Genomic DNA, 11,337 nt, shown 5'->3' on the forward strand with positions numbered 1-11,337 from the left:
ACCTTTTAGAGGGCTACTGTGGAAGTTTGAGCAAATCCTTATGGACATGCCAAATCTTCTTGGATGCCTGAGAAAGTAAGTGCATTCATGTCCTTTTTTGATCATTGCATCAGTGTGATGGGACCATGTTAGGTTGCTGGTGATATGGATAGCTAGGAACTTGAAGCTTCCAAACATCAACAGCAGATTCATTGATGCAGGTTGTGTTCACTGCCTTGGTTCAAATTTATAACCAAATTTTTCAAAGCTGATGAAAATTCTTGTTAAGGATCAAGTTATTGGCTTGGCAACATGACACTAGGTTCTTGAATTAATTTCATTGTTATTGTAGATTGTAGATCCGACCTATGACAATGGTCAAAGGTGTACCTAAGTATTGAGTTGGCATTGTACTTGGCCACTTAGCCACATATATACATGTACACATTGTTCTTAGCCACATTTTATGGCAAATTCTAACCAACTGAAATGTGTCTGTCAAGAAGTCTGGAATCCAGTTGCAGATTAAAGGGCCTGGTCCGCTTGGCCGTCATTTACACGACATCATGCGTCTGCACAGCCGTCTGGAGCGCGTGACGTCATTTGAAGACAGACACAAAATGCAGGAGTAACTCAGCGGGACCGGCAGCATCTCTGGAGAGAAGGAATGGATGATGTTTCGGGTCGAGACTCTTCTTCAGTCTGAAGAAGGGTCTCGACCCAAAACGTTACCCATTGCTTCTCCCCAGAGATGCTGCCGGTCTCGCTGAGTTACTCCAGTATTTTGTGTCTTATCTCCATTCGTATTGGCCCCGCTCTGGGAGTAGGAATGGGGGCGGATCCGGTTCCGCAATGGCCGTGATCCCCAGGCTGAGTTCGACGATCGTTTGCCTGCTTTGGCTGCTGTTGGAGGTGAGTCGTTGCGCCGCGCCAGGGTCTTGGGCCTGTCCCACTTTGGCCGTCAGTTACGCGACGGCCGGTGGCGCGCGAAGATTTCGTGCAGGACGGTCCACACTCCTCCACACCACTACACACTCCACACCACTCCATGCGCCCGTCCTGCCCTACCCACACGCTAGCAGGTCACGTAAATGGCGCGCGAATGACAGCCAAGTGGGACAGGCCCTTAAGTCCCCATGGCCAAGGCCCAATTGTTTAGGGATGATTCAGTATTATGGTGTTCAAGGCTGAGCTGTAGTTAATGAATATCATCCTCACATAGGTTTTCTTATTGTCAAAGTGATCCAATGATTAACATAAAACCCAATTAAAGTTTATCTGCACTAAGACTTCTGAGGAACAAAATATTAAAAGTACCAGAAGTGTTGTAAGCTAGTGGTGGGCTATGAGATTATAACTAACTCTTTGGTATGTATAATGGGATGCAGTAATACTACTGTTAAGTGAAAAACCTCAAGGGAAGGTTAATTGCAGGAAAACCATGTTAAATATTTGTACAGGATTTATTTTTCCCATAGCTAGATATTTTTTTAATCTTTGTATTAATAGTTGACAAAGATAATTGATGGTTTGCCTTCCCTGCATAAACGGAGCGGCTTGGTTTCATGCCTGTATAGGTTATAATTTTAGTCCTATCTGCTTTTTTTGCAGACATTTGATGATATTTTCTTTATGAATTGCTTCATTTATTACTGCAAAGATTGCAATTGAGTGGAATTGTGGAGACAATTTAAGATGGCAATTAAGCAGATTATATTCTGATATTTATTTAAAAGCTAAAAAACTGTATGGAAAAAGAACAGTATTGTATTTGAAGACAAGTTTGAAACATGACTGATTCAGCTAGCCACGAGGGACTATATTACTGCGCGGTATGTTAAATGATTAAATTGCTTGGTTTCCTGAGATCATAGTCCAACTGTATGTTTGTGGCAGTATGGATTTGAATAAAGTAGAATCCTCTATGCCAAACCAAAATATGATTTCATATTTTTATGTTGTATTTCAGAAACAGTTAAAGCCATAATTGTATTATAACAATAAGCACATTCTTTTTTTCTAATTTGAAATAAAGAGAAATATTAAACAATGTGTATAATAAAATTGTTTATTCACAAAGAATAATTGAAGTGTGATAGATTTGTATTATTGGTATCAGGTAATATACTTAGAGCTGGATCATAATGGGACATAGTATTGCATCTTCTGCTGAACTGTTTTACATTGTTGCACAAGAGCTGACCTTAGAGGCAATTCGTCTTGCAACGTGGTTTCACATAATTTGAGAAATCCCACCTTTTGGGCATCAAGTCAATTATAGTTAATGACATTTCCAGTGATTTTTAAAATTTGGAGATCATATGATTAAATTTACCAGCAATATTAAAATTTTATATAACTACGCTCAGCATATAATATTTTTTAAATAAATATTTGGCAACCTCATAATGATAATAATGGTAAATTTGCTTGAGCATTAACAAATAATGCATTACCTAGTGTAAGACAGGCAAACATCTGAGTCCTGAAGACTTGTATTGCTGTAAGGACTGTCCCTGCTCCACCAAGAGCTCATATTGGAGAACAGACATTTACATAAATTTGATGATCAAAATCAGATTTTATTTTTTAAATAATTTTGGGATCTGCTGTGAATTTGTGTGATTATTTTAATGCCTCCTGAAAGTTACACTTGCGGGGATTTTTAGAATTGTAAAAAATAAGTTCCAAAGAATGAGAATGGCATGAGGTAAAAGAGAAGGTAGAGTGGAGAAATGTGATCTAGTTACCTGGGGTTTTATCCTTTTCATTCATGCATTAAGGTGCACTAATGTATTCTGAAATATTGTGCTTGTGCAAAGTAACCAAACAATGATAGTGTATTTTATGAAAATGTCAGCTCTTTTTTAAAAACGTATTTAACCCCCCAATTTGGCACATAATTCAGACACTTAAATAGCTTCTGAAGTCTTTCTGGCAAACTGTTTAGCACATTTTCAGAACTTGTTGGAATTTGAAGGCCAGAAGGCTTGCACACAGTCAGCTCTGTCAGTAATTAGCATTGTGATATTGATGTCAATGTTTAGCAGCACATTTTCATTTATGTTTATGAATTATTCAGTTAGAATTTGTGAGCAATCCAAATACTTCTTAAACACATTTTTACTTGGCATTTAATAAAACTGAAAGTTTCAAGCTTGCCTTCAAACCAGTTTTGTAGATGACAATAATGAATTATGTAATATACAAATACAAAGATAAATACGTATTGTATTTAATGTATTAATTAGACGTTGAGTTTTGTACTACAACCAGGAAAACAGGTTTCCTATTTTAGACGTGGCGGACTACAACTTTACCTACGATAGCATTTTGAGCTACATGAAATCATTTGTCTCGGAGAGGGTTTCATTGAAGTTTATCGAAGATTTCGTAAAAACTATCGATGTCGCGCATTACTATGGAAGCGTAAATGAGTGACCTTGCATTATTCGGCATGTCTTTCTGAGTTGTGCCACTTTAATCAGTACGGTCTGAAGTTGATCAGAGGATTTCTTTAAGATTTTGCCAAAAGAGTAATAAACTTCGAAGGATTGCTCCACGATTCATTTCGCCCTTATCTCCGTAACGTTAAATCGTTTTTGAATTATTTTTCTTATGAAATTGGAAAATAAAAGAGTATTAACGTAATTTTTTTTTTTAATGGTGAAAACATATTCGAGTTTTAAATAACTGCGAAAGGGATCCTCTGGTTTATGGTAACTAGTTTCTGTGAAGTTCGTGATGCAGGGCAGCTTGGGAAACGAACACACTTTATAATATTTTGACTTTGGTCGTTCTTATTAAATATTACCTGGAAAGAATAATTACAGTTAAGATATTAAAAATAGGAAATGTTTTACTTCTACGTGCATGAAATGATTGTTGCGCATTTTCTCTTGCCCTGGTGTTTTTATTTGCGAGTGATTCTCCTGTAGATTTTAAAACAACGCCCGTTAGGCTTCGCAGGGTGTAAGAAATGTGATTTAATTGAAGAAAATGTTTTGTAACCGTTCTCTTTAAAAAATGTTTTTCTACAGTGACCAGATTTTATCTGTACAACTTGTGATCCGATATTTCATGAAGGCGTTATAAATCCGGTGGAAAACACCACAATGAGGACAAAATGAAATCTAATGCGATCCGATTTATATTTTACCTCAAATAGTATTAACTGGAAAAACGCATAAAACACGCGCAACTTCCAATAGCAATACGTATGTGGTTTGAAATTGAAATTACCATTTGATAACAAAAGATGGAAAATAAATATTGAACCAAACGTGTATAAGCGGTGTTTTACACATAACTGCGATCTTTTTTGGGCCCGACTTGCTTGGTTTCTCACCGTTCTCTGCTATGTGTGTTGGCAGGTTCTGAAGATGATGCGCTAGTTAAAGGCCGGCAGTCCATTCGGACTCCAGCAGTGAGCAGCCAGAACTCCGAGAGTGAGATGATGCTGGAGGGAGACGATGATACCATCACTTCACTGGAAGAGAAGGAGATTGATAACATGGCGGGTAAAATAATTTGTCTTTCTTTACACCAGCCTAACTCTTCAACTAAAGCTCCTGATATAAATTCTCACGCTCAATGCGGGGACCTTTGCTGGTACAATGATGAATTGACGCGATCCTAATGAAGCCAATAAAAATATAATTTTCCTTCAAAATCGAATCAGAAACTCCAACACCTCATATTGGCATTTGACTACCCACATTTCCCCATGTGCTTGATTTGTCTCCTTGCAATTCATTTGTAGTCAACTTGAAAGGTTTGGAATGAAATGACATGACCTGAACAATTCCTTTCCAAGTGCCCAAAAGGACATTTACTAATTTATTTCTTACTGTCTCTAATTTTATAACCGATTATGTTTGTGACCTCCGAGTTGTAGCCTCGAACAACGTTCTAGCAAGAAAAACGATGCAGCGTCACATATTGCATATATAGCCACATGATAATGTTCACCGAATTCCGTCGGTATAGAGAATCCATCATTACAAAGTATAATTAATTTTGGTCAAATCTGATGTTGGAAATGTGGCGAAAAATCCACATAATGTAGATACTAAAATATAGATTTGTTTAAGTTGTCACAGAAAATGCCGTTCCAAGTCATCTCCCATACGATTCAGGTGAGACACGCCTAATGCCTGCACGAGGTTCGTCTTCGGGAGCCAATATCAAAACAAGTAGTTCATTTTGGGACTTCCTTTGTGTTTGACGTCTGTTGCATATTCTTCGTTTTTATCAGCTACAGGCAGACTAGCGTCTTACCTACCTGGCTCCAATCAAATACGGGAAATAATGTCCCAAATAAATGCATTCGTGTCAGATCGCGTGAGAGTTCAAATACAGTCGCTGCCTGCTTGGGACAAATTGGAAAGTTTCTCAAGAATAAAACAGGACGACATGTTTTACAATACGCGTAAAAATACCATATTCTTCAAGATGCCCTCATACCTTGCGATTAAACCTGCTTTCTGACTAAATTTCAGCGGAGATTGGCGACGATTGTTGCTAACCCTGGAGTCGCGGGGATGGAGAGAGAACTCGTACAATTCATTGCTGCATTGAATTGGAAAAAATATTTGCGCCAGAGCGCAAGCGGGCATCTGCTGTCGCGAGAGACAAGGGAGGAGGGTTTCTAACGACAAGGATTATATGTTGATATGATTTGGAAAGGGCGGCGTGGGGGTAGAGAATTCCTTAAGTGACCTCTTTCGGGAAACGGGTGGGTCTTTTTTCAGCAGCTCGTCCTGAACCAAAGTGAGGAAGACATTGTGTGGTGTAGATGAAACATCCTAGGTTAACAATATCGTAGTATTGCGATATATGGTGAAACTAATGCTTGAAATCAAACGTATAGTGTCCGCATTTATAGTATCCGCATAAAATATATTTTGGAAAGGATTGATTAAAAACATATTTAGGGCCCTTTACACGACAACACGAACAGAAACGGCCAAGTCAGTTTAAAATCCATTGTTTCTCGCTGCATGTTGGATATGTTCATTTAAAATAATTTCATCTTTAGGTATTGCAATAAATAACTGTATTTAATAGTTAAACATTTTCAATTCCTCCTTCAACTAATGTAACAAGTGTGAAATTGTTTTGCGATGTAGCAACCTTCCCAGTACCGCGCAGATTTCTGCAGAAGTGTAAAGAGATCAGGGTTTAATTATAAAATCTTGACATTGGGAATAGGATTAAGCAGTAATCCTTTCTAATAAAGTCTGTAGTGTAAATTAACTGAAAGTTATCTGAGGTCTCCTATAGGAGCCCATGGGCTGTGTGCATTGCCAGATCATTGCAGATGGCTGCTGTGTTCTCATTGTAATTGAATGTCTCACCATGATTGAAAAATGTTATTTCTCTCCTGTATTACATGTTAATGCATTAAGGGCACTGAGAGACGGCAGCGAACACGGGATGGTGATTCCATCCACTTTTGAAAGAGCTTGGGGAAATCAAGGCGGTTTTGTATCTCTCTACTGACCATCTGCAAACCAAGTATATTGTAGACTGGGAATAGAGGGCAAATCCTGCTCTAATCTCACATGAGAATCGCCAGCTATTGTCGAGGTGGCATACATTAAGATTGATGAGAGATTAAAGACTACTCGGGTCTAAGCAATCAATGAAAATGACAATTAATTTGAAATTTTTTTGGCAATTACTCACAGAATGATTACCTCCACCACTTCGTCGGGTGAACCAGATCTGATGTCGCGTATAGATAATAGTTATATATTTAAAACGTAAAATAATCAATGTGGTGGTAAAAATGTAGCACTTCTCAAAGCAGCACCACTGGAAAAATGAGAAATGACCCTGGGGCTCTTTTTCATTTAGTAAATTCATATTGAAGTATGACGGAAGATTGTATTATCCCTTTTCAATTTCTCGAAATCAATCACCGTGATCAGTGATAGGTTATGTTTCCGAAAATATATCTTAAAAATGAACATAGGATAAAATAGTCGGTCCCAACTATCCGTGGACGTGTACATTGCTTCCCACGTGAAAATAAAATCGTGACATAATTGGGTTAAACATTACCCAAAACCATTATTATAGCTACCTTTCCCCGTCATCTTTTCTTGAACATAACTTTCGTAGTTATGCCATTTGGAGCATATCAGACAAAACACATCGGTCTTGTATGTTTACAGCTAATGCTCCAGTGCTCGTGTTGCGAAATGATAATCCTTCCAGAAATCCCATTGTATTTAGTGATTGTTACAACCAAGTCCATTCAAGCATAAACCAATCGAGCAGCTGTGAAATGTGGATTGCCAGTATATCAAAACAACGGCAATTCCCATAAAAGCTGCACTGCGTGCATGTCTGCATGCTTGCATGCATACACCCATGCATACATAAATATAGGAGTGCGTGTTACAATGGGATTTTCTTCAGTAGCTGTTCCAGATATGAACTATGACTAAAAAATAATCAAATAACGTAATTTTAGTATCCCTTGTGGAAGTATTAATGAATAGTAAAGCTTTGCAAATCCCTTTAACAGATCATCCTGCGGCGGATTAAATCAAAATAAGTAAACCGAGAGATTATAATTACAGCAAATTCCATTTGAAAAAAATTGAAACAAGTCCAGCAGCGCAACAGCCGACATGTTTAGTGGCCAACACATAATCGCGCAATGTATATACTCATTGTCTGGCACTTTGTTTTATTTGCAGATTTGTTTGTAGATGTTTTTAATAATATCTATATATTTGCCTGAAAATTACATTTTTGGTTACGTTTTGTTTCTTACTTGTTCTGCACGGAACCAATAGACGTTAGTAAGCTATGTTCACCTATTTCTAGGACCTGTGAATTTGACCACTGCTGTCCAGCTCATAGCTCCGGCTGTAGTCGCTAAGGGAACGTTGTCAATCACCTCCTCCGAGTTATACTTCGAAGTGGACGACGAAGATCTCAATTATAAAAAATTGGATCCCAAGGTAAGAGGGCCTTGACATATATGGGAGGTGTGTTTAAATGACAGCTCTTAACACTGGATTTTAACACAAGAACAGCTGTTTATGCACAGCGTTGGCTCCGATACATCAGAGAGCATCCATTAAAATGTAGCAAAATAGCATGAACTTTACTACTGGATAGCTTTTTTTAGAAAAAGTAATGCCATAATTTCATAGATACTTATTTACTCGTGTGTGCACCTTTTAAAATGCAAAGTGTATTCAATATCTCTGATTCCTGGTGCGGAGTTCAGTTCGGTCTGCGCAATGTACAACTTTTAAAGTTTAGATCGTCATTTCTTTCGTCAATCTTGACTTTAAGAATTGACTTTAAAACCAAGTTTAGAGTTTAAAGGTTTCAGCGGTCTGCAATAATACAGCTTGTTTAATTGCTAGAAGTTACTTTGAAAAAGGAGCCTTTTTACCGACGATAAGTTGTGTATGTGAAATTACTTACCAAAATATTAATTGGGAATGAAAACGTATTATATCCAATTACAAGTAAATCCAGATTTAAACAAAAACGTTACTTCCATTAATATGTAGCAATCTGTGTATTTTTCGATTATTAGAATACCTACGATTGCTCTTTAATTTTATGGGCCCAATAAACCAAACCAAAGCACTTGGCATATTTCGCTAAAAAGACGATTTATAATTCTTAGCAACTATTAGTGTCACATTCCTAATTTAAGGCAATCCCTGTTAATTGACTCAAAATTACATGGGAGTGGAGGGAGGGGGGAGGAGGGGAAACAGACAATGACAATAATGAAAGCTATGTTTCTAAAATGTCACTAATAATATTAAAAAAAGACTGCATTTTATCCAAGTTTTGATCAAGTTTTGAAATTGTGAAATGCATGAGCTATAATGAGCCTGTAACAGTTAGAAATATTGCATGTAATCTAAAATTCTCCCAAATTGGGATCATCTTCACTATAGTTGGCTTGTTCTTCATTCTGGTCATTTAAGGTGGCTGTTCCGTTTTGCGTCTTCATTTGACTTTCAAGAATTTTTTTTGGGGGGTTTTGCGATGTTAAATTAATTGCCATTGTTGGTGACGTTTAGCCTTATGATTCTTTAAAGCTGTCTTTTTGGTGGGGTTGGGGATGGCCGCTGTAGGAGTTATTTAACGTGCGATTTTCACTGAGATTTGAAAGATATATCTTTTATGGCTTTGGTTGAGGAAAATATTTTTTGTCACAATGGTGAAATGTATTATGCAAGGTCACAGGTTGTTTGATACTGTTCTAATCTGGGGTCTCTGTCAAATACAATGTCGAAAAGGTGGTTTGTTAGTTCGCCAATAAATGCAGGAATAAGTAAATTAATATCGTCTGTATTAATATCGTTTGTGTTATTTAAGTATTTGGAATGGGCGCGGTATGGTGTGGAGCCATGGCATTTGAGGATATATTTGGCCTGTGTGTTGCGGTATCCACCGCCACTCCCCATTCAGAGATCAGTGAGTTTTAACTGGACACGTTGGGCTAAAGTGTAAACTGCTGAGGTGGAGCACGAATCGCCAAATCTTTGCGTATTGCACTTTCGAATAAATCGCCAATATTAAAAAAAAAGACCTTATAATGTCATGCGTTTTTGACCATTATTGATGCTTAACATTTGTTTGGGCGTTTGAGGGAGAACATGCGCAACTTGGAAAAGTAGAACCGAACGTTTGTTAGGAATTGGCAAGAATTTTGGCGTTTCCGTTCAGCTTGAAGTAGGACTCTATGTTCAAAGTAAAGTTGGTCATATATTGAGGGACATATTCGTTTACCTTGCTTCTGAAATTTAATGTTCACATCGCCGAAAGAGAAGTTAACTCAACTCTAGAGATAGGTTGTCATTGACATTTTTTTCGACATTCTTGGCGGATACCTAAATTGGATTTCAGATGACATTTACATAACAACGTAAGCTAAGCTTCAAACTTGCATATAGCCAGTATCTAAAATTAAGTTCACGACGCCCTTCCTACTCCGTTGGAATTTATAATGAAATAGTAATTTTGTTTTATAGTAATCAAGATGCCTTAATTTCTTAGGATGTTGGAAATAAGAATTGAGCTGTGATATTTAATTCTGTGGTCTTGAAGCTCATTTCTCAAGCATGGTTTCCTTTTCCTTCCTAATCGTGACGTTTTGGCATTTAAAAAAATGCTGTTGTTTGTCCTTAACACCAGAAACCAAAACAGACTGACAAGCTTTTACCAGATCCAAGCCTGATAAGATTTGCAGATAACCCCAGGCTTCACATTTACACCAGTTTGGTGTTTTAATTACCGACAGTAGCTCGATAACTGGGATAGGACCAGTTCTGAAGCCTGTTGAATGACTGAATTGCACTAAATGATGGTCCGTTTTTTTTTTTTGAATGACCAAGAATTATCGGCGCCTTAATAACAATGCTTCCAATAGGTTCGAATAAATAAGCACATTCTTTAATATGGATAGTTTACCCCTTTCCTGATTCTTTGATGAAATATGTTTTTCGGTAATTCAGTACAATTTAAAGAATGAAAATTAATCTAGGACCCACCCCAGTTTTTAATGCTTTGAACATTTTAGTTTGGAATTTTACATTCAAATGTAAGAATGTTAGTATAGCGAAGCCCGAAGTTAAGTCAGTACCGCTCTGATCAATCCTCAATCTGAATCTGTTGTAAAACTCAATCATCAGGACTTTGTAGTATTAAACGACACAGCCATATTTTCTCTTTTTTTAAAGAAAACCATGAATCGATTAGACGACCTTTTAAAAATGGTGCGATGTATTTACACCATTAATTGCAATATATAGGATGACAAGGGCTGCAGCATGGTTATTTGTAATTTCGATCGATTAATATACTGTACCAACGTTTCTATAATTCGGATATTCCTTCAGCCAAACGTGGTCTAATGTTATTTTTTTTAAATAACTACACCTGTGGACGTGTAGTTGGCTGTAACAATTTGAATTGTTTCACCGCGCTTTCATTTTCTTGTAATATCAAATGACTCATCGCGTCGAAGTCGTGGTGAATTAGTTTGCATTTATCAGTACTTAAGCATTAAAGTAATGGCAAATGAAGTACTATACTAAATGTGTACAGTTTTCCTTTTAACCATCTACAATGTAAGATTGCTTTTGTAAGAGTAAAGACATAACTACAAGGATTCGGCCTTGTTAACTGCAGTTATTCGCTGACGCCATTGTTTAAGATGCTTTAATTTTTGTCCATATTGGAGTTTCTTTGGCCTTTTCAAACCAACACGAAATAGCCATTTAATGCTTCTCCATTGATAGGTGTCTTGATCCCGAATTGTGTTCTTATTATTCAGTTACAGTCTAACTGACGACTCCACTCTTAATT

General features: G+C 37.3%; 1 protein-coding gene and 1 long non-coding RNA gene across 2 annotated transcripts in view; one reads left to right on the forward strand and one right to left on the reverse strand.

Moving 5' to 3' along the window:
- Nucleotides 1–11,337, forward strand: part of lrba (LPS responsive beige-like anchor protein) — a 672,999-nt gene that overhangs the window by 355,093 nt on the left and 306,569 nt on the right. Inside the window, exons 38-39 of the mRNA XM_033017677.1 lie at nucleotides 4,353–4,499; nucleotides 7,822–7,958. Of these exons, the coding sequence (XP_032873568.1) occupies nucleotides 4,353–4,499; nucleotides 7,822–7,958 (284 nt within the window). The remainder of the gene's footprint in view (nucleotides 1–4,352; nucleotides 4,500–7,821; nucleotides 7,959–11,337) is intronic.
- On the reverse strand, nucleotides 2,034–6,112 carry LOC116970960. The gene is made up of 2 exons (XR_004411369.1): nucleotides 5,446–6,112; nucleotides 2,034–4,468 (listed from the first exon to the last, which is right to left on the reverse strand). It is a non-coding gene; the product is annotated as an uncharacterized LOC116970960 (long non-coding RNA).

This window comes from Amblyraja radiata, chromosome 1 (assembly GCF_010909765.2).
Source record: "Amblyraja radiata isolate CabotCenter1 chromosome 1, sAmbRad1.1.pri, whole genome shotgun sequence".
Taxonomy (NCBI): Eukaryota; Metazoa; Chordata; class Chondrichthyes; order Rajiformes; family Rajidae; genus Amblyraja; species Amblyraja radiata.